The sequence below is a fragment of the Electrophorus electricus genome, chromosome 19 (genome assembly GCF_041902795.1).
Source record: "Electrophorus electricus isolate QZ-2024a chromosome 19, ASM4190279v1, whole genome shotgun sequence".
NCBI lineage: Eukaryota > Metazoa > Chordata > Actinopteri > Gymnotiformes > Gymnotidae > Electrophorus > Electrophorus electricus.
Genome location: NC_137515.1, coordinates 19335001 through 19358378, shown reverse-complemented (window position 1 = coordinate 19358378; position 23378 = coordinate 19335001). Strand labels below are relative to the sequence as shown.

Here is a 23378-nt window from a genome sequence, read left to right as displayed (position 1 = left end):
AGAAGCCATTTCTGGTTTTTAATGTGTCCTTGTTTTGAGGTTTAAGAGTCAGTTAGTAGAGATCTAATTATCAAACACAAACTTTATTTCTCACAAACACACTCTGAACGATAAATTCTGACCCTTGTCTTACAAGCAGTGCTTTCACTCCTTGACTACTTCAGCCAATGTGGCCCATGAAGCCCCTGGAACTGCTCAGATGGCTTTGAGGCACTTCCACAGATTACCATTCAAATCTCAGGGCTGCAGCTATAACTCTTGCTCCTAAATTGATCTGATGATCGGCCCAGAGTGGCCCGACATAACACAGAACCATTGTGTTTCAGTCCTGTGTTCCTGTTCTTTGAACCCAGCTCTGAAGAACCACAACATTAACCTTTAGAGGAGTGAAAACAAACACTCACACCTCCAACAGATCAGTGGGCCCAGGATGGAATGCGATTTGGAAGAGTTCATGCTGGGCTAGGGGGGGTTAAGCGTCAAGGTGTGACCTTGTCTGTCGTGCAAGGCTCGGTGATTAGCAGGCTGGTGTCAATCACCCAAGACCCCTCCGTGGAGGGTGATGATGACGAGGCTGTGAGTGGTTAAAAGAACACAACATGTGGATCAGCACCCTAAATGGGGTGCTTCCACAAAGACAGACACCTGCATTATAAAACGGCTCGTTACACTTACGGTCTGAACAGTTACCAAAGTAAGTTAGTTCATCTCTGCCAAAACATATAGGTTGATTGGAAAACTAGCTTGTTAAACCACAGGTTTACCACTGTATCACACTTCCCCTGCTTCCTTGTTAAACAGTACTGCCAAGCTGTTGCCCTATAAAACACAGCGCCGTTCTCTTGGGCAGACTGACATGCTGGGGTGTTGAGCTGTGTAGATTATGTGAGACACAACTATTATCTTACACAACAAGGAACATTGTAGATGTACATATATTTCAGTTAGGCTGATGGAGTTCTCTTTGAATTGCATAGTTTTTGTGAGCAGGAGACGCAGTGGTGTGTAGCTGCATCCAGTGTGTGTATGACGTAGTTATTTGTGGAGGTGCGATGTCTGTGTCTGACTGCAAGTCAGTGGAGTCGAAAATCAGCACAGAGAAGCCAGCAGTAACGTATGGGGTGGGGGGTGGGGGTACCATCAACATATCACACACACATCAAACAGTCTGAGTCCTCCACACACACACCTCACACACACACACACACACCTCACACACACACACACACACACCTCACACACACACCAGTATACTGCTGCTTTGTCACCTCATTGAAGGAGAGGTAGAGACAGTGTGAAAAGCCAAGATAGTTTCGTGATGTTCTCCTCTGCAGTGTCTCAGGCGAGGAAGACCCTCACATACTTTCTGATCTAATGTAGAGTAGCATCACTCTACATTACACTACATCACTCTACATTACACTACATTACACTACATTACTCTACATTACACTACATCACTCTACATTACACTACATTACACTACATTACTCTACATAACACTACATTACATTACTCTACATTACTCTACATTACTCTACATTACACTACATTACTCTACATTACTCACTCAGCCTACTCCATTTCCCACTATTGTTTTTGCACACCTGCCATACCCCCAACCCTGTGCAACCCCCACAAGACCCCCTCCCAGCCCCTGTCCAAGTGTGTGCTGTAGTGGTACACCAGCGACCATTTACGTCGCCAAGGTCACCCAGGAACCCACTAAGGGTTTGTGTACGTGGTCCAGCTGCTCTGAGACGTCTGTCACTGTGAGGAGCCCTCCACTCTTTCTGTCCCATTTTTCTGTTTCTCTCTTTCACTTCCTCCTCTTGTTTCAGTCATTCTGTCTCACATCTTGTTTATAGCTCTCACTACATCTACCCACCACCTAATATGTCATTCCCTGGGTAAAAGCACTGATAAAGAATCACAAAGAATTCCCTTCAGTTACTGCGGTTTACCTCGGTTACTGCGGTTTATCTCGGTTACTGCGGTTTACCTCGGTTATTGAGGTTTATCTCGGTTACTGCGGTTTACCTCGGTTACTGCAGTTTACCTCGGTTACTGCAGTTTATCTCGGTTATTGAGGTTTATCTCGGTTATTGTGGTTTATGGTTTACCTCGGTTACTGCGGTTTATCTCGGTTACTGCGGTTTATCTCGGTTATTGAGGTTTATCTCGGTTATTGTGGTTTATGGTTTACCTCGGTTACTGCGGTTTATCTCGGTTACTGCGGTTTATCTCGGTTATTGTGGTTTATGGTTTACCTCGGTTACTGCGGTTTATCTCGGTTACTGTGGTTTACCTCGGTTATTGTGGTTTACTGTGGATTGAAGACTGGTCTTCAATCTTCCAAAGTTCACACATGTTATTCACACATGTTACTCCACTGCTGCGCTCCCTTCATTGGCTCCCAGTAGCTGCACATATCAGATTTGATGCTTGCCTACAAAGCCAAAAATGGACCCACTTGCCATCCAGACAGCAGCGTCCCTCGCAGTCTTCAAATGCAGACCCGTCTATTTGCAGACTAGTTAAAGGACAACTGACACTGCTCCCCTATTGACTGACTAATTTAGTACTTATTGTAGGGTTTTGTTTATGTTGTTTAACAAACTCTAGCACTCATTATTTATAGCACTTATCATTGTTTAAGATAGACCTTATGTATTTTGTACTTCTAGGTATCAGCATTCATCCCTGTATTCTACAGTATTCTAGTTCACTGGTATATTGGACTCTAACCTACTGTACTGTACTAAGATATATTCTATGAGTAAATGACAAAGCACTTTTGTAAGTCGCTCTGGATAAGAGTGTCTGCTAAATGCTGTAAATGTAGATGTAAATGTTTATCTTTGTTACTGTGGTTTACTTCAGTTATCTGTTAGATGCTGCAGAGTCATCCTGTGAATCCCGAGCACGCTCTCTTGCTCTCTCTCTCTCTCTATCTCTCGCTCTATCCATCTATCTATCTCTCTCTCTCTCTCTCTCTCCATTTTATCATTGTGATCAGATCTTAATTTGTATATCATGTGGTCCTATAACATAAAGTGGAGAGGAAATATAGCAAGGATGGGTCTGAAAGTTCAGACATAACTGTGCTTTGAGTTCTTCAGGTGTAGGCCAGATCTAGCATACCGGTGCAGTACGCTGGCAGTTCTCCACCACACCTTCTCAGAGACGCTGTGGTGTAACCCCAAAAACACAATATGCCTTTTAAACAATATTACACCAGTATAACAACACGAATGCCCATATCACAGGGAAAAGCTTCACTGGCCTGCTTTTCAGGCACCTTTTAGCTTCTTTTCCAGAAGGCGTCACGTAGCGCACGTACATGCCGGATGGACGGAGTTACCACCAAGGACAGGAGCCAGGTGTGTTTCTGCAAGGTGACCCATGAAGAACATCCATTAAATTAAAACAACTTAATTAATACGACTTCTTTTTTATTTAATTTCATTTAAAAAGGTGGCGGAGGCGTCGAAACCACATAAATAAGTTCAGGACACTGTCCTGACCGTGCGTCCTGTTGTGTCGAAGTGTCCTGCCGTAGTGCTGAGAGCAGATGTGCAGGATTAATAAAGATATCACTTTCGGTTTGCTTCATAAACTTGTGGAAAAAAACCTGAATTGCTATTACTATGTTCCAAATGTAGTAATTAAGTTTTATACTTCTAAAAGTCCATGCCACGGAAATAAAAATATTAGCAGAAAGACCAGAAACTTGACGGTGATATGCAGGTCCGCTTGCTGCCAGAAGATGAGCTAAAATGTACAGTTACGTATATCATAATTTGCAAAGCGAAACATCTGTACTATTAGAAGAATGGTGAACAATACGAGTCCCCAGGTGGTGGGGATTTCGCGTGGTTGGGAGGATAGTGGGAGACTCCTACATCCTTTTCCTTCTGCAACTCCGTAAATCATTAAAAAAAACATTCTAGAGTCCTCCCAGCACACACTCCTCTGTCATCCTGCATAATCCTGTAGAAAGGAGTGGAGTAATTAGGGTCGCCCCAACACCCGTTAGTCTGTAAGAGCAGTAGAACAGCAAGTCCAGTAGCAGTAATGGTGCTCTACTGCACAAAGTCTGCACCAACGGTGCTACCCTTTACTCAGCTTGGTGTGTGTCGTTGAACTTGTGTGTGGCTTTAGAAAGTGTGCAAGAGTCTGTGTGCCTTGTGTGTGTGTGTGTGTGTGTGAGAGAGAGAGAGAGAGAGAGAGAGAGAGAGAGAGAGAGAGAGAGACACAGCTGGCTGTTGGGGATTAGTTTTGTGGGTGCGGGTGTGAGTGTTTGATGTGTGTGCATATGTGTATTTGTGTGTGAAGCACGGCTGGCTGTTGCGGATAGTTTTGTGCATGCATGTGTTTGTATGTGTGTGTGTGTGTGTGTGTGTGTGTGTGTGTGTGTGTGTGTGTGTGTGTGTGTGTGTGTGTGTGTGTGTGTGTGTGAAACGGGGGATAGTTGTGTCTTTGTGGGTCAGGGCCTCGGCGCCACTGATAGTGCCCCGCTGATAGATGGAGCGGGGTGCAGAGTGAAGCCTCCTGCCTGCTTAAACACACACACACACACACACACACACACACACACACACAGCCTGCTTCTGAAATTCTGACATTGCTACTGTCAGTTTTGTAAATTTTACAAAGCACCAGAATGGTTCATTTTACTTTGTGAATGTGTGATACAGGTTGTTTGACTTGAATTTTTGTTCCACATTACACACCATCGGCCAACACAAACAGATCTCTGGGTGTGGACCAGAGAGGACCAGAGGACACAGGAGATTCACACTCACAGAGAGAGGGTGAGAAAGAGAGAGAGAGAGAGCGAGAAGCCAATACCACACACAAATTGTTTTACTGTAATGAGAATTGCTAAGCACAGCTCAAGTACCTCAGCACTTCAAAAATATTACTGGAAATTCAGAAGCTTCTCTTCTAAGATTGAACTTTTTCCTTGTGAGGGTTTAACGATAGATAGATAGATAGATAGATAGATAGATAGATAGATAGATAGATAGATAGATAGATAGATAGATAGATAGATAGATAGATAGATAGATAGATAGATAGATAGATAGATAGATAGATAGATAGATAGATAGTTCTGGGAGTTTGAGAGTGTGTGTGTCTGTGTGTGTCTGTGTGATCTACCAGAGGTCTGGGAGTGCAGTATTTTTGCTCTTCTGGACTGAGAATAAAGTTGTCTTTCCTGGGATCTGTTGGAGCCACTCCTCCAATTTAGGGGTTACAGCCTGTGTGTGTATTGAATGACTTCATGTAGACAAAGCTAAATTGCTTTTATTTTTTAAACTAGGCACATTTTTAAACTAGGCACATAGTTATTATTAGTGTTTATTACGTACTTAGTTTTAAAAAACTGAAAATGTCAGTATTTTGTTTAATTTTCTGGTTTATTGAAAGTAGTCCAGTTCTTTGAATCCGAGACACGATTTCTTTCTAAAGGCGTTTATCTTATTAAAACAAACTTCTTCCGATTCTCACTCCATTACTTGATAATCGTTGCGAGACGTTTTGCAGACTTGCACGGGCAAGTATGAAACTGGCATTGTGGAGGCTATGATGCTGTAGCCACAGGCATTGGCATGGAAATCGTGCGCGAATCGACGACAGTTCACGCGTTTCCTCCCAACGACTGGGCTTTATCTTCATTGGGGCAAAGCCACTAGTCCAGACTTGTTTCCACAAGAAACGCAAAAAAAACATGGTCTCATGTTTCCCGTGACACTTTAATTTGGCCATAGCCTAGAAATTTAGTTTCCTATCGATTTGCTTTGGCAATCATCAAAGACTACATGGATCTATTTTGTTTAATTTAATAGCAAACAATATGTAATTTAGGATATCAGGCCCTATATGTTTATATTGCTTTAAATAAATGTTTAAGTGAAGTTTGTTAGTAAACGTTTAGTTCTGTTTTATTTTATTCTTTCGTGTAACGCAATGGTGATCCCGCTAACTTATCGTCAAAATGTTTTCAATCGCACTTTAACGCGTAAAATCGTAAAGACGCGTTTCCCCTCTAATTTACTGATTTTACTAATTTACTTAAGATGCAAATCTCTGCAAACTAGCGGAGAGCAGAGCACGCGAAGATGTCCGGGCGCGAGCCGCGGGGGAGGGGGAGGGGCTCCAGGCTGCTGGGCTTTAAAAGGACGGAGGCGCCGCTTCTCGGAGCATTTAGACCAGAGCTCAGCCAGGGACAGCATCTGTCCCAGAGAAAGAACTCTGCTGCTTTTTTGTTGTTTACCCAGCTCTTGAGACGATTTTAAGACTTTGTTTTGGTTTTCTGGACAGAGACAATTTTAACACTTTGGAACAATTTGAACTGTCAGGTCACAGCAAGCACCATGGATAACACGAGCGAGTACGACTACCAGGACGACTACGATCTCCAGAGCAACAACACGTGCGACTTCAACGAATGGGAGCCCTCATACTCCCTCATCCCCATCCTCTACATGCTCATCTTCATCCTCGGCCTCTCAGGCAACGGCATCGTCATCTTCACCGTGTGGAAGGCCCAGTCCAAGCGGCGAGCAGCCGACGTGTACATCGGTAACCTGGCGCTGGCCGACCTGACCTTTGTGGTGACGCTGCCGCTGTGGGCAGTGTACACGGCGCTGGGCTACCACTGGCCGTTCGGAGTGGCCCTGTGCAAGATCAGCAGCTACGTGGTGCTGCTCAACATGTATGCCAGCGTGTTCTGCCTCACCTGCCTGAGCCTGGATCGCTACCTGGCCATCGTACACTCCCTGTCGAGCTCGCAGCTGCGCACACGGGGGCACATGCAGGCCTCTCTGGCCGCCATCTGGATCACGTCCGGCGCTCTGGCAGCGCCCACCCTGCTGTTCCGCACCACAGTGGACGACAAGGAGACCAACCGCACCTCCTGCGCCATGGACTTCAGCCTGGTGGTCCAGAGACCCGGCGAGGAGAGCCTGTGGATCGCCGGCCTGAGCATGTCGTCCACGGCGCTGGGGTTCCTCCTCCCCCTGCTGGCCATGATGGTGTGCTACGGCTTCATCGGCTGCACCGTCACGCGCCACTTCGGCCACCTACGCAAGGAGGACCAGAAGAAGCGGCGCCTGCTGAAGATCATCACCACGCTGGTGGTGGTGTTCGCCGCCTGCTGGACGCCCTTCCACGTGGTGAAGAGCATGGACGCGCTGTCCTACCTGGGCCTGGCGCCGGACTCGTGCGCCCTGCTCAGCGTCTTGCTGCTGGCGCACCCCTACGCCACCTGCCTGGCCTACGTCAACAGCTGCCTGAACCCCTTCCTGTACGCCTTTTTCGACCTGCGCTTCCGCTCACAGTGCTTGTGTCTGCTCAGCCTGAAGAAGGCCCTGCACGCCAGCCCCGCCAGCTCTCTGTCCTCTCAGAAGACCGAGGTGCAGTCACTCGCCACCAAGGTGTGAGGTGGGACGGGCAGAGGGTCATGCCGGTGGGGAGGGGGAGGATACAGGAAGCCGTGCTGCCCAAATCGCGTTCAGACCTTCACAGACTAAAAGCCCAATTTGCTACTAATCTTGGAGAGACACTCACAGACTTGTCTCTTTGTGTGTGTCACCCAAAAGATCTGGAGGATCCGGCTACTCCTGTTTGAGTGTGAGTGTGTGTGTGTGTGTGTGTGTGTGTGTTGTTTTTACTGACTGCTACTGGGGACTCCAAGAGTGGAGAGTGAATTCAACACAATAGACTGAAACCGCATCGGTTCCGACACACTCCCCAGGGAGATCCCCACACCTGGGGCCCCGAGGCCTGGAATCTGCTCTTCAGAGGCTGGCCTCCTCTCCCCGTGTTCTCACACAGCTTCACTCCAGACAGACTGCCGAGCAAGCTCCGGCTGTGCTCTGGGGCGTTAGGGACTCTGTGCCTGGGTGGTTAGCTGGAGATGAGTGGCTCCCTGGTGGGTGGTCTGACTAGGTCGAAGAGGAACCGAGGACACATTTGCTCTCGACTTTTAAATGAGTGCATATGAACACGCTGCATATTTTATTGCTTTATTTCTTAAGCACTTCGTTATATGTAGATAAGAGCTGTGGCTCTTATCTTCTCTGCGGCTATGGATCAAATTAGGCAGGGTGTTCATCAAGAACAAGTGTTACAGCTCGATTAAAGAGTTTCTCTACATGGGGTCAGGAGCTGGGAGTCAGAGGAGCCGGCTTGGAGGGGGTCATCACACTGACAGATGGCAACTGACAAATGTGTGTTGGCCTGTTAATAGGTGGCAGCTTTTACAGATGAGAGACTGGTATGTGTGTTTGTGTTACAGATGTTTGACTGGTACGTGTCTTTGTGCTCCGGTAGACGTGTACTTAACAGTCATGAATTTATCAGCCGCTGTCCTGTGAGAACTCACTGTATGACACTGCAAATAAAATGTTTCTTCAGTTAAAAAAGCATGATGGCTGGTTTTTGCTGTCAGAGCAAGGGGAGTCGGAGTGGTAGGCTGCATCGGAATGTCTTCCGCGCCGGCTGATGGCGTCACTCTTTTCCGGGTTTCAGGCAGCGGGGGGCTCAGCTATTGTCCTCCGTCAGTCCCGAATGAAAGCAAACGTCTTTGAGGAAATGAGCGTTATGACCACGCTTCCCTGCAACTACAGCCGTGTACAGTCCCAAGAAACAGCACTGGAAAGAACTGCTCTGTGTGTGTGTGTGTGTGTGTGTGTGTGTGTGTGTGTGTGTGTGTGTGTTTGTGCGCGTGTGTGCACGCATTCAAAAATATAACCACTCTCAAATTTTACTTCTGTTATTAAATTGAGGAGAGGTGTAAGGTAGTTGGTATATCAGAACATAAAATGTCAGTCATTATACATACTGCCAGATTGGTTTTGCATCTAAAAATCTCTCCCACCAGAGGCTGAACTGGCTGATGGTGTGGGTGGGCTATGGAGGGACAGGCTGGAGGTATTATTTTAGTCATTCTAATGAAACACCTACAGACAAACACTCCCATAAAATCCCTTCACTTCACTAAAGCCGATTTGCTGAATGTAACCGTAGGCTGAGGGTTTATAAAGCTGTTAGAAAGCATGCCATTGGTGAGCCATAGATATGATGGTGCATATCCTGATTATGTTGCATAAAAATGTCATTGCAGAGTATAGAAAAAGCAAAAATGATTATTGACACACCAAAGTACATCATCTACCCCGTTCTACAGAAACACAAAGAAAGCTATGTACGGTGGAGATTAGTGTTGTATGGCTGTGGAGACAGACAGATTGGGGAGGCTTCTGTCTGCTCGAGGTTAGGACCACGGGGACTTTCAGATAGGAGCGGAAGACTGAGAGAATGGAGGGAGGGTTCCTGTTATATAAGAGGACCCAGTGAGACCAGGCACATGTGTGTATGTGTTTGGACAAGTGTGTCCATGACCACTCCCCCACAAGAATGTGTGTGGCCTGGTAGCCATCTTTATGTTTATTTTATTTTGTTTATTTGTTTATCTGTCGGTGCTGCAAGCTGCTTAGTAAGTCGTTGTTTCCAGGAGGTTCGGGTCGGAGGCTCGGGTCGGACACTCGGTCGGAGGTGCGTTTGACCGCTCAGTTAACAACTCCAGGTCCAAAGCACCCAGGGCGGAGAGGTTTGCAGGACTCTGGTGCTCACGTCACATACTCCTCATCTTAGAGAACTAACTCCAACGCATGCTGAGAACCAAGAATGTAGCTGTAGCTTCCAAACAGCGCAATCGCACATGCTCCTCCTGCCATTGTAGTTGGGCTGTGCTGTAATGTGCACATGTGGCAGCAGCTGAAGACTTTAATGGACTAAAACATTGAAGAGGTCTGAAGACAAGCGAGTGGGCCCCATTCCGAGCAAGGCCCTTTTTACCTTTCATAAGTATCCGGTTACATTCTGCACCAAATATCCACCATTCTGTGACTATTTTCAAAGACGTCATAAAAGGATTTGCAATGGAAATTCGACCTCATAGATTATGGGAATTTCACGGTGCAAACCTCTGGCGTGCTGTGCTGATTTACTTGGGTCCTCCAAAGGAAAAAACATCCACAGGCGGAAGAGAGAAACACGAGGAGACCCCAGGCAGCCTGCGCTAAAGTCAGTGTGCTCAGCCCCACTCAACCCAGCCTCCGTACCCTCTCAACCCGTCCAGCCCCACTCAACCCAGCCTCCGTACCCTCTCAACCCGTCCAGCCCCACTCAACCCAGCCTCCGTACCCTCTCAACCCATCCAGCCCCACTCAACCCAGCCTCCGTACCCTCTCAACCCGTCCAGCCCCACTCAACCCAGCCTCCGTACCCTCTCAACCCGTCCAGCCCCACTCAACCCAGCCTCCGTACCCTCTCAACCCATCCAGCCCCAATCAACCCAGCCTCCGTACCCTCTCAACCCATCCAGCCCCAATCAACCCAGCCTCCGTACCCTCTCAACCCATCCAGCCCCACTCAACCCAGCCTCCGTACCCTCTCAACCCATCCAGCCCCACTCAACCCAGCCTCCGTACCCTCTCAACCCATCCAGCCCCAATCAACCCAGCCTCCGTACCCTCTCAACCCATCCAGCCCCACTCAACCCAGCCTCCGTACCCTCTCAACCCATCCAGCCCCACTCAACCCAGCCTCCGTACCCTCTCAACCCATCCAGCCCCACTCAACCCAGCCTCCGTACCCTCTCAACCCATCCAGCCCCACTCAACCCAGCCTCCGTACCCTCTCAACCCGTCTAGCCCCACTCAACCCAGCCTCCGTACCCTCTCAACCCGTCCAGCCCCACTCAACCCAGCACTCATCCTCACACAACCCATCACCCAACACTCAACGAAGCTCTGACCCCACTCAACTGAACAACCATCCCCACTCAACCCAGCACCCAGCTCCACTCGACCCAATACCCAGCTCTACTCAAACCAGCACTAGCCCAGCCGTGCAAGTCCGACATTCTTACATAATTTACAGTTCTGTGTATTTCCATATTCCCCAAACTGAAGGAGTACTTCACCCAACAACATCGACATGGTGGTGGAGATTGATTAAGGTGATCTTCTTTTCTATCTCCATTGCTGTTTTGGAAGACAGAGTTCAGTGTTGCCCTGGTTAAATACACAGTTTATCTCGTCAGGTACATATCAGATCTAGGACATATCCTGGTCAGACTATCATACACACCACTCTTATGTGTCCTGTTCATACTATCATACACACACACCACTCTTACATGTCCTGTTCATACTATAATACACACACCACTCTTACATGTCCTGTTCATACTATCACACACACACCACTCTTACATGTCCTGTTCATACTATAATACACACACCACTCTTACGTGTCCTGTTCATACTATCATACACAACACACTCTTACATGTCCTGTTCATACTATCATACACACACACCATTCTTATGTGTCCTGTTCATACTATCATACACAACACACTCTTACATGTCCTGTTCATACTATCACACACACCACTCTTACATGTCCTGTTCATACTATCATACACACACCACTTTTACATGTCCTGTTCATACTATCACACACACCACTCTTACGTGTCCTGTTCATACTATCACACACACACACCACTCTTACATGTCCTGTTCATACTATCATACACACACACCACTCTTATGTGTCCTGTTCATACTATCATACACAACACACTCTTACATGTCCTGTTCATACTATCACACACACCACTCTTACATGTCCTGTTCATACTATCACACACCACACTCTTACATGTCCTGTTCATACTATCATACACACACCACTTTTACATGTCCTGTTCATACTATCACACACACCACTCTTACATGTCCTGTTCATACTATAATACACACACCACTCTTACGTGTCCTGTTCATATTATCATACACACACCACTTTTACATGTCCTGTTCATACTATCACACACACCACTCTTACATGTCCTGTTCATACTATAATACACACACCACTCTTACGTGTCCTGTTCATACTATCACACACACACCACACTCTTACATGTCCTGTTCAGACTATCATACACACACCACACTCTTACATGTCCTGTTCATACTATCATACACACACACCACTTTTACATGTCTTGTTCATACTATCATACACACACACCACTCTTACGTGTCCTGTTCATACTATTATACACACACCACTCTTACGTGTCTTGTTCATACTATCATACACACACCACTCTTACATGTCTTGTTCATACTATCACACACACACCACTATTACGTGTCCTGTTCATACTATCATACACACACCACTGTTACGTGTCCTGTTCATACTATCACACACACCACACTCTTACATGTCCTGTTCATACTATCATACACAACACACTCTTACATGTCCTGTTCATACTATCATACACACACACCACTCTTACATGTCCTGTTCATACTATCATACACACACACCACTCTTACATGTCCTGTTCATACTATCATACACACACACCACTCTTACATGTCCTGTTCATACTATAATACACACACACCACTGTTACGTGTCCTGTTCATACTATCACACACACCACTGTTACGTGTCCTGTTCATACTATCATACACACACCACTCTTACATGTCTTGTTCATCTCATGTACACAGTCATTTATGTATGTAAACATTTCTCATTTGTGTTATCATATGTTTTATCACATAATGTGTTTTTCCACCACATATGTTTCTTAGTGTAATACCTTCTTAGTGCAGTACTGATGTCTGTAGGCACCTTCCATGGCTCCATACGTCATGTACATAATCTACACGTGTATATAGAACCCCTAACTCTCATAATATTAAGCTTTATAGTTTATCTGTGCCACACTTTTGTACTTCTGTAACTCACTTCTACAACCCTTCCATATTTATTCTGATTTGAGGTCTTCTCTCGTGCAATTTGTACAGTTCAGCAGTCAGAGACATGATATATCACACAGTCAGAGGACAGTCAGAGACATGATATATCACACAGTCAGAGGACAGTCAGAGACATGATATATCACACAGTCAGAGGACAGTCAGAGACATGATATATCACACAGAGGTGTGTGTGTGTGTGTGTGTGTGTGTGTGTATGTGTGTGTGTGTTTGGTGGTGGGGGGTGCAGTGATGCCTGAAAAAATCTTGGTGGACCTTTGGCTTCCTTTCTCCACACCTCACATTCCCTCTTTCTATTCTTCCCTGACGAGCGTGGATGGGAGCTGAGGGCTGGGGGGAGGGTTTTCCTGGACAGGAAAATCCTGCTTCATCACTCACTGACCCCACCCCCCCCAAAACACACACACACACACTCCCCAACCCCTCCTCCCAGGGCTGTTAGGGATGTGTGTCAATGTTGATTAAGGACATCACACACCTTCAGCACCTAAAAATGACCAGGGTCAGTTTCGAAGGCTACTGACTCAGAAACTCGGAGAAGCGACAAAGGAGTGCCTGTGCTGATAGGTGATTGGTGAGGAGTGCCTGTGCTGATATGTGATTGGTGAGGAGCGTCTGTACTGATAGGTGATTGGTGAGGAGTGCCTGTGCTGATATGTGATTGCTGAGGAGCATCTGTACTGATAGGTGATTGGTGAGGAGTGCCTGTGCTGATATGTGATTGGTGAGGAGCGTCTGTACTGATAGGTGATTGGTGAGGAGTGCCTGTGCTGATATGTGATTGCTGAGGAGCATCTGTACTGATAGGTGATTGGTGAGGAGTGCCTGTGCTGATATGTGATCGGTGAGGAGCGTCTGTACTGATAGGTGATTGGTGAGGAGTGCCTATGCTGATATGTGATTGCTGAGGAGCATCTGTACTAATAGGTGATTGGTGAGGAGTGCCTGTGCTGATATGTGATTGGTGAGGAGCGTCTGTACTGATAGGTGATTGGTGAGGAGTGCCCGTGCTGATATGTGATTAGTGAGGAGCATCTGTGTTGATATGTGATTAGTGAGGAGCATCTGTGCCGATAGGTGATTGGTGAGGAGCATCTGTGTTGATATGTGATTAGTGAGGAGCATCTGTGCTGATAGGTGATTGGTGAGGAGTGTCTGTACTGATAGGTGATTGGTGAGGAGTGCCTGTGCTGATATGTGATTGGTGAGGAACATCTGTGCTGATAGTTGATTGGTGAGGAGTGCCTGTGTTGATATGTGATTGGTGAGGAGCGTCTGTACTGATAGGTGATTGGTGAGGAGCATCTGTGTTGATATGTGATTAGTGAGGAGCATCTGTGCTGATAGGTGATTGGTGAGGAGTGTCTGTACTGATAGGTGATTGGTGAGGAGTGCCTGTGCTGATATGTGATTGCTAAGGCGCGTCTGTACTGATAAGTGATTGGTGAGGAGCATCTGTACTGATAGGTGATTGGTGAGGAGTGCCTGTGCTGATATGTGATTGGTGAGAAGTGTCTGTGCTGATATGTGATTGGTGAGGAGTGTCTGTGCTGATAGGTGATTGGTGAGGAGTGTCTGTGCTGATATGTGATTGGTGAGGAGTGTCTGTGCTGATAGGTGATTGGTGAGGAGTGTCTGTGCTGATAGGTGATTGGTGAGGAGCATCTGTGCTGATAGGTATAGACTGAGCATGCTCAGCGGCTCCTTTTCTCCCTCAGGTTGCGCTGTCTGAAGGGGAGGATTACACAGGATTAGCACGTCCACACCTCTACACGCTGCGTGGGTGGAGAGTTTCAGGAGCCGTGGAAGCCACCGGAACTGAGCAGGACGACTCATCCTCCATGCAGCACAAAGAGTCCCTTCAACATCTCCTCCAGATCTCCCCCTCCCACTCCCTCTCCCACCGTAAATGACTGCCCTGTCAGTGCCTAGTAGGCTCAGCTGTGCATATTCACACACACACACACACACTCAAGGAAAAACAGAGATCTTTGCAAGATTATCTAAATGATTTGAGATGAACTCCCTTTTTAAAGAAACAAAGCCTTCTAGATGGAACTCTTTGTAACTGATATTATTAATTTGTCAAAGGAATATATATATATATATATATATATATATATATATATATATATATATATATATATATATATATATATATATATATATATATATATTGAAGATCAGCACTGTTAAAGAACAATGAGACCGGTAATCAAAATGTGGAAAAAGTCCACAGTGAAACATTTCTGTCTCCAGAATCGCCTTATCTGAATCATCTACACAGATTAATGGGAAATCACAAAACTGTTTCTAGACCAGGATGCGCACGCAATGACTAACATCTCAATCGTTAACAAGCACCTGTTTTCAGCAGGAAGCCCCTTTAAACATTCACAGATTCAAACTTAACACATCAGTTTCACTGCAGGACTCTGTACAGCCCTGTGACTCATTAAGTCCTGCAGGTCACTGTGCAGCTCCATGACTCACTGTGTCCTGCAGGACTCTGTACAGCCCTGTGACTCACTGAGTCCTGTGGGACTCTGTTCTGGTCAGTTCCCTTTTGGCACTTTGCTACTTTTGGATGATCTCCCTGCAGCTACTTCTGTCACCTGCAATAACAACACCCTCCAAACACACCTGCGTCCCACACACATGCGTGCTGACACAAACACTCTCTCACACACACTGCCTCTAGCACTGAGCAGATGGCCCTCTGAGACCTCACACACCACTTCTTCTAAGACCTAACATAAAAGCCCAGCATACATCCTCACTGGGCCTGAATGGCTGTAGCACTGCTACCTGGTTTAAATACGTGACTGGATGTTTGTAAGTAGTTAACGAGTCAGTTCAATGTGATCTCCAATAAAAGTAATCTTTCATTTCAGCATTTGTTTAATAGCAGTTCTGAAATCTATCTATCTTTTTCCATGTGACTTGTGAAGATATCTGGTTAATCTAGAAATCACAGTTCTCAACCTTCACATTTTTTTCTTTTTATCATGTCTTTTATAACAGGGCATATGTGAATTTACATGTTGCCTTACACATCACTTTAAGTGTGTCGTCAAAGTACTGGTAAGACTGGTAGCCCCTGACCCCTACTGATGAAGACGAGAACTACATCGGATAGCCTACTAGTCACTCGGAACTAGAATATGTGCTAGAGGTGTAAGGGGGATGTGTTTGTGTGCGTACCGAAGTTGCGGTGTGTAACGCTCGTAAATGTCCGTGTTGTGTTATTATCGACGTGTTAAATACTGAGCCAGCTAATCGAGTTTATGCAATAGTCTGATAGTCAGAGCGAGCTAACAATCCAAAGTTCAGTATGAACCAGTAACCGAGTAGGTAAGATATGCGATTCTGTAGACCAAAGAGGTTATCTTGCTAAAGTCGTTACCAGGCTGTGCACCCAGCCGCGGACGGTAGCGAGCGAGTGATGGTGTCGCGACAGCAGAGCAGGGTTCTGCGCTACGTGCGGCAGGGGCGCGTGCAGAAGCTCGGGGCCTATCTGCGCAAGCACAGGCGTCTGCAGCTCAACTTCTCGCAGGGCAGGAGGCACAGGAGCCTTCTGCACGTAGCGTGCAGTCAGGGCGACGCCGCCGTGCTCAGAGTGCTACTGGAGCACGGGGCAGACCCGCTCCGCCCGGACCGCCGCGGGGACACCGCGCTGCACCTCGCCGCGAGGAGGCTGCGCAAGCACGGAACACGAGGTGACCTAGCGGCCTGCGGCTCGCCACGAGTCCGTAGCGCGGCCTCCACTCTGTGCGATTACAACGACGATCCAAATCCGCGTGTAACACGCGGAAAGCAAACACATCCAGTCTGTGTAATGTGTCCTTTTTTAATCTGTTCCACGCGGCCTCAGATTACAATGACGTTCTGCTTCCTCTGCGCGAGTACTGGCCAGACGCGCTCGAGACGCCGAACCACGCCGGAGTCACCCCTCGCGCGCTGCTGCAGGGAATAAGGCTCGTGCAGGTATGACGCTGCAGGAAATCAGCTGTGGTCCAGAGACGTTCTTTGTTCACGTGATCAGCACGTGCTACTCTAAAGTATTCTGTATTCTAGTTTAGATAAAGTTTTCTTGTAACGTGTGTGTTTTGGTGGGTTTTTTTTTTTACATTGCTGGTAATGTTAGACCGCCACTGGTTATAAATAGCCTGTTATTAAGATATAATGATGGTACTGTTAATTCAGTCATGTTTATTTTGTATACTTTTTATATGTTTGTTCATTGTTAATGAAGGAATAAATCAAATTCCACTTTTTTTTCTATCACGTATAGCAGTTCAGTGTTTTTTCGGTGCATTTTCTAATCTAGCAGACCTTTTCATGCAAGTTACCAGTGTTTTCCATTTTCAAGGACAGTGTTTTGCTCTGAGGCACATTGGCGGCTGGACACGTGTCTCTGAATGTCCACTTGCTATGTGACAGGAGTGTCTCCCTGTCAGGTAACACTATCGTTCTGTGTAGGGGGCGACTCCCAGTGAAGGCTCTCCCCAGCGAGCAGATCCTGAGCACGAATGGAGGGAGAAACTGCGTGCTGAGTGCCAGGATGAGTTTTCCGAGATGTTTGGACAGTATGATGGTAAGGTTGCTCATTCTCGTGATGATATGTGAATGCAGCTGTCTGCTTGGTGTGGGGTGTGGGGTGGCTTGGGCATTATTACACAGTGACCCACATCTTACTGACCCTAGCATGCCTGAGAAGTCAAAGTGCCGAACACTTCCGTAACCTCTCGTCTCTTCCAGATGATTTTCTTCGGGATGATGATGAGGAAGAAGACTTTGGAAACTGGGCGGAGCGGATCAGGCGGGAGTATGTGGCGAAGCAGCAGGCCAGAGCACAGAGGGGCGGAGCTTATTCACGCCCCAGGAAAGCAAAACATGAACGAGCCGAGGAGGAGGAGAAAGAAGCGCGGCGCCGCAGGGAGTTCCACGCCAGGCAGGAGAAGGAGCACCGGGAATACCTGGAGCGTGCAGCCCGCAAACACAGCGAGACGCAACAGGGCCGGAAGACACGATACGAAGAGCGCTGTGCCGCAACCTTCCACAGCTCTGCCTCCTCCTCGGGGGCGGACCCCACCTGCATGCTGGGATACGATGACATCCCCTGGCCGGCCCCACGCGGCTCTCTGGACGAGATGCTGGCGGTGATGTTGCATGGCGCAGACCGATCCGACGTTCCCGCCTTCCGGAAGCTTCTCAGAAGGCAGCAGGCTCTCTGGCACCCGGATAAGTTTTCCCAGCGGTGTGGCAGACGGCTGCTTGAGAGAGACCGGCAGACGATCCTGGATACGGTCACGGCCCTGTCTCAGGAGCTCAACAGACTGGCACAGAGCCTCCGCTGACTGCAGTGCTGTCTGCCTGTTGTGCTCATTGGCCAGTGAAGAACTAACAGAATGAACTGCTACACAGTAATCTAGAAATAAAGTGTTTGTGTTCTCCACCTCATACATAAAAGCATTTTATTTTGCTGCAGTGATGGCCAGGTGTCATGGGTTCCTTAATGACATGTGGATGTGTCTCACAGTCTCATTCTGGAAATGAGGACGGTTAATCTCATTGGCCGTAGACACCACCTGTGAAAGAAGACGACTTTAAATAAGCAAAGAAAACAATTTTAGATGTTTACTGGTTTCTTCCTGATTTCAAATTCAGAGTTAGAATGTTGTACAATAGCAATAGCGATATTTTATATATGTGTGTGTGTGTGTGTGTGTGTGTGTGAGTGAGTAAGACAAAGACAGCAGTGGTTCCCATGGTGATTGGAGCACTAAGGACCCCCAAACTACTCAAACTCCCAGACCTCTGGTGTGTGTGTGTTTGTGTATATATATACATACAGCTCCAGAAAAAATAAGAGACCACTCCAATTATTTCTTAAATCAGCATCTCCACATGTACAGCAGCCATTCCATTCAAGTGTTTGTTGAATTCCTTCACACACACCTCATTCTACTTAATGAGATGCTGAACGGGTGATCACCTTAACAAAATCCTGTTCTAACGAGCAACTGTATAAAACCTCTGCTGCTGTCATCACTATTCTCCTGTTATAGAACCAGCTGGATGAGAAAAGCAGTGCTAGGACCCAAAACGTAAACGTAGTCAAATACAGCGACAGACCGTGCCAAAAGAGTAGAAAAGAAAGGTTCAATTGTAGCTTTACTGGCAGAGGGATACGGTAAGCATCAGCTTGCTTCTATCTTGAAAATTTCAAAAACTACGGTTCATAAGATCAAGGTCAAGCAGCAAACACATGGGACAACAGCTACAGACTGGCAGAGGTTGAAAACAACTACCAAACATGATGATCACCACCTCATTCGAATGTCACTTAACAACTTCAAGTGACCTACAAAAAGAACGGCATGCAGCAGTTGGGGTGACTTCCACAGTGAGGACGTTTGAAACAGACTTCTGGAGGCAGCACTGAAGTCATGCAAAGCTAGAAAAACTTTCATCGATGAGAAGCAAAGAAGAGCCAGACTGAAGTTTGTGAAAGATCATAAGGATTAGACCATAGAGGACTGGAGTAAGGTCATCTTCTCTGATGAGTGCAATTTTCAGCTTTGTCCAACACCTAGTCATGTAATGGTTAGACAGAGACCTGGAGAGGCCTACAAGCCAGAGTGTCTCACACCCACTGTGAAATTTGGTGCAGGATCACTAGTAATCTGGGGGTGTTTCAGCAAGGCTGGAATCGGGCAGATTTGTCTTTGTGAAGGACGCATGAATCAAGCCACTTAAAAACTTCTGGAAGAAAACTTGCTTCCTTCTGCTCTGACAATGTTCCGCAATGTTCCATTTGTAAAACTAGAGAAACGGATCATTTTGTAGTGGTCTCATTTTTTTCTGGAGCTGTGTGTGTGTGTGTGTGTGTGTGTGTGTGTGTGTGTGTGTGTGTGTGTGTGTGTGTGTGTGTGTGTGTGACTCACTGAGTGTATGTATTTATATTTATATATATATATATATATATATATATATATATATATATATATATATATATATGCACACCCACAAGGTTTCCAGAGAAACAGGACGTCTCAGACTGAGGTCCTCCATCATCTGTGCAGCCAAAGTTATGTTAGAAAAAGATATTTTACCATGTTTCACCTACAAGAACTTCAGAAGCACTTTTTACTGCCAATGAAGGACCTCTGACCAAAACATACTGTTTCCCTGGAAACCCTGTTTACTTACCACACGCACGCGTGCACCATGTATATATGAAGCACTTTGCTTGCACATCTGTGCAAAAGGTATTGTTTCCCTGGAAACATGCTACAGACCCACCCATATATTCATATATACCCACAAACATAGGAGTGTGAAAGAATGTAAATATGTGAACGGAGTGCTGTAATCCTTCAGGTTGCAGGTGGGTCTAAATGTGCATGGGCTTTCTGGGTGTGGTCCTTACTCTGACACAACACACCCACAAAGGTGTTTAAACTTTATTTAATGTGATATTAACGTTGGAGCTTTATAATATAGTTCAGTAGCGTTAAAGGCCCAGATCCCAAACTAATATTTGAGCCCGCGTGCCGTGGGTATAAATAGCCGACCATCATCGCGCCCGTGCACGTGCCGCTGGGACGTGGCGGTCTCGCGGGTGGACTTGCCTCGCGTGGAAATCTGAGACGTAAACATTCGTTGGCCGCTTTTCGGCGAAAACTTGACGTGTCATGTAGCTGTTAAAAATCACACGGGTTTAGACAAAGGACAGGCAGATGGTCGCCTCGGAAGAATACAGCACAGAATACATTAAGGGATGCTCTGGTTGCCAGGTTGTGCTAAATTCCTCTAAAACGGCTTAAAGGTAGAATAACTAAAGTTTAGCGGACTTTACGACCGACGTTGTTTTAAATCTTAAGATTGTGTTTTTGTATAACAATTCTAATCCTCTTGATCATTCGGGACATTTCTGTCTTAATCTCTTAAAATATGGTCTTTTCACTTATTTAAAAGAGATAAAGCATCTGGCAACCTAAAGGCGCACCGTATGGCATAGACGGGACTAGCTCTGCGCGAGGGAGGTTTTATGCTGCGCTCGTTTTAAACGATTTAACGCTGAAAGCTCGCGTGTGTCTTCGTGAGGGTGGACAGTGTGTGTCTGCTGTCTTTTTAACTGCCGCCGGTTTGGCCATATCATCGCGAGGCTGTAGTTAAAGGTGCACACGAGCGTGGGTTAGTGTGGCGTCCGTTCGGTAAGACGCGGTCCGCTTGCTCGCGGGCGAATTATTCGTCACCTTGCTTTGACATTTTTTGCACATAAAGAGAAACCTGCTCTTCTTCTTCTTTACTTAAATAGGCTTATTTCGGTTGTTATTTTGGTTTGCATGCTTTCTGAACGATCTGAGTAATCGCAATATTCTCCGCCTTGCCCAGATGTCGTGAGTCTGTGATTAAGAACCGAACCCAGCTCGTGTAAATAGGTTCGGCTGCATCGAGGTGCTCGGTAAGATGGGTGCATGCTTTCGGAGCGAAGAGATGTGCTTGGCGCAGCTGTTCCTGCAGTCCGGGTCGGCGTACGACTGCATCAGTGAGCTCGGAGAGATGGGTCTGGCCGAGTTCCGAGATGTGAGTTTCCCTTCCTCCTCAGAAAGGCCGCCTACGGACACCGGTCCGGGCCGACGGATGATGGCCAGGCTGGTGACTCCCGGTCACGGATGGTAGATTTGCAGCAGCTGTGCGCCAGTGCGGATGGCTGAATATATGATATTGTTCCACCTATGAGACAGCTGTGCATGTAAACCGCGTCGCGTCGTGTCAGAAACCTTAATGTCCCATTGAGGGCCGAATAAAAGCCTGTAGTTTGTAGCCTGTCCGCAGTGCTTTAACACATTCCCTCCCCTATGTAGTTAATGTGTAGTTACTGTTTGTGTTTCTGACTATTTCTCATCAGTGATGAGAACACTAATGGCAGAGTAATAGTGTACTAGTAATGAAGTAGAGTTTAAACAGCGGGCAGAGCTTATTAGAATTCACAACTCTCATTAGATGTCCCCCTTTTATTGTGAATCAGGAGAAAGAGAGATGTCCATATTACAATTCCTAACTAGTGTGCCTAAAACTAGACCTCCCTGCCAGTCAGGAGAAGTGCACCATTGCCCGGTTTAGTGTTCACCCTGCACTGAAACACCTGAGTCAGCCTACATTAGCCTCAGCAGCTGCAGTGGGAGCTGCCGTGCGTGTGCTAAACTCACTGCCGTGCGTGTGCTAATCTGGCTGCTTTGGGCGTGCTCCGCATAAAGCTGATGACGTGAAGATGTGACGGCAGATGTCTCGTTTCAGCTCAACCCCAACGTCAGCCCCTTCCAACGCCGCTTTGTCAGCGAGATCAAGAGGTGTGAGGAGATGGAGAGAATTCTGGGTAAGGGGGATTTTTTTTTCGTAACATGTTTGGCAACCTCCCAAACAGTATGTTCATTGTGCCAGTCAGTAGTCTGATTGCTTAGTGGGTTTAAAAATGTCTCTTACTGCACGTTTGACGGCTCACATCTGGAAAGGACCCATAAAGGTAAAGGCGATCTGGTAATACAGATGATGGCCAACAAATAAATGTGACAAAAAGTGTTATATATCTTTGGGGCCATAAGGTTGACAAGTTTTTTGTTGATTGTTTTAGAGAGTAAATGTTATTTTTACAAACCCGCATCATTTAGAATTAAGGTAATCTGAAGATGAATATGTAAATGAATATGTAAATTATCAGTTGGAATAACTATCTTTTACATAAGCATTTTTTTATAGTAAAGGCAATGGTGATAACAGCAAGTCTAATTTTAGTGTATCTTCATTAGTCTGGTTTTTGTATGTGTTCATGTATGAGACTGTATCTATGTAGGCTACGTGTGTGTGTGTGTGTGTGTGTGTGTGTGTGTGTGTGTGTGTATGAGGAGATTTTGCATTGGGTTTGTCCCAGGGGTGTGTTCTTGAGAGAGCGAGAGAGAGAGAATCTGCTTTGCTGTACAAATGAATATAATGTAGGGTATCTATGTAAAGAGGTTGTGTGTGTGTCTACATACAGGGTACCTCCTGAGAGAAATCAGAAAGGCGAACATCGCTGTTCCAGAACCTGACGTCAGTCCTGCGGCTCCTGCACCTAAACATGTCCTGGAGATCATGGTAACTGTGCTTCCCTTGCAGAAGGGCAGTTTGCTCGCAGCCTTATGCCAGTATTTTGGGGACTATAAATCCCAGAGTACACTTTCTGAAGTTTGCAAAGGGACCTTGGTAATAAGATCCAGTGGTCCCCAACCCCTCTGTTAGACCTTCTGCGAGCCCATAACTCCTGACATAGCTCATCACTCTCTTCAGAGTGATGCTGAAGCTGAAGCTGGTGTCTCCATTTGGAAACTGAACGCTAAGGACGATGTCTGTGAAGAGGGTTTGGACTCGTCTAAATATTACATAATAACCCCAAAGTCTTTGAATATGTATGTCAAATTGCAGAAAATCGCTTTTTTTCTG

The 23378-nt window shown here is 46.4% G+C and overlaps 3 protein-coding genes across 8 annotated transcripts in view; all 3 read left to right on the top strand.

Moving 5' to 3' along the window:
* Nucleotides 1–6212: 6212 nt before the first annotated feature.
* On the top strand, nucleotides 6213–8452 carry aplnrb (apelin receptor b). The gene has a single exon (XM_027019068.3). It carries the CDS (start codon nucleotides 6384–6386, stop codon nucleotides 7449–7451), a length of 1068 nt encoding a protein of 355 aa, XP_026874869.1. The 5' UTR covers nucleotides 6213–6383; the 3' UTR covers nucleotides 7452–8452.
* A 7618-nt stretch (nucleotides 8453–16070) lies between these two features.
* nfkbil1 (nuclear factor of kappa light polypeptide gene enhancer in B-cells inhibitor-like 1) lies at nucleotides 16071–18380 on the top strand. Its single transcript, XM_027019076.3, has 4 exons — nucleotides 16071–16609; nucleotides 16765–16877; nucleotides 17373–17487; nucleotides 17652–18380. Exons 1-4 carry the CDS (start codon nucleotides 16336–16338, stop codon nucleotides 18248–18250), a joined length of 1101 nt encoding a protein of 366 aa, XP_026874877.2. The 5' UTR covers nucleotides 16071–16335; the 3' UTR covers nucleotides 18251–18380.
* Nucleotides 18381–18516: 136 nt separating this feature from the next.
* Nucleotides 18517–23378, top strand: part of atp6v0a2a (ATPase H+ transporting V0 subunit a2a) — an 18923-nt gene continuing 14061 nt past the window's right edge. For 2 of the 6 annotated variants that reach the window (XM_027019094.3, XM_081701851.1), the window contains exons 1-3: nucleotides 19928–21485; nucleotides 22200–22278; nucleotides 22936–23033. In XM_027019094.3, coding sequence (XP_026874895.3) covers nucleotides 21369–21485; nucleotides 22200–22278; nucleotides 22936–23033 — 294 coding nt within the window. In that variant the 5' untranslated portion in view covers nucleotides 19928–21368. Of the gene's footprint in view, nucleotides 18714–19925; nucleotides 21486–22199; nucleotides 22279–22935; nucleotides 23034–23378 lie in introns of those variants that run through there. The other 4 variants (XM_035535869.2, XM_081701853.1, XM_081701852.1 and 1 more) reach the window with 4 other exon arrangements.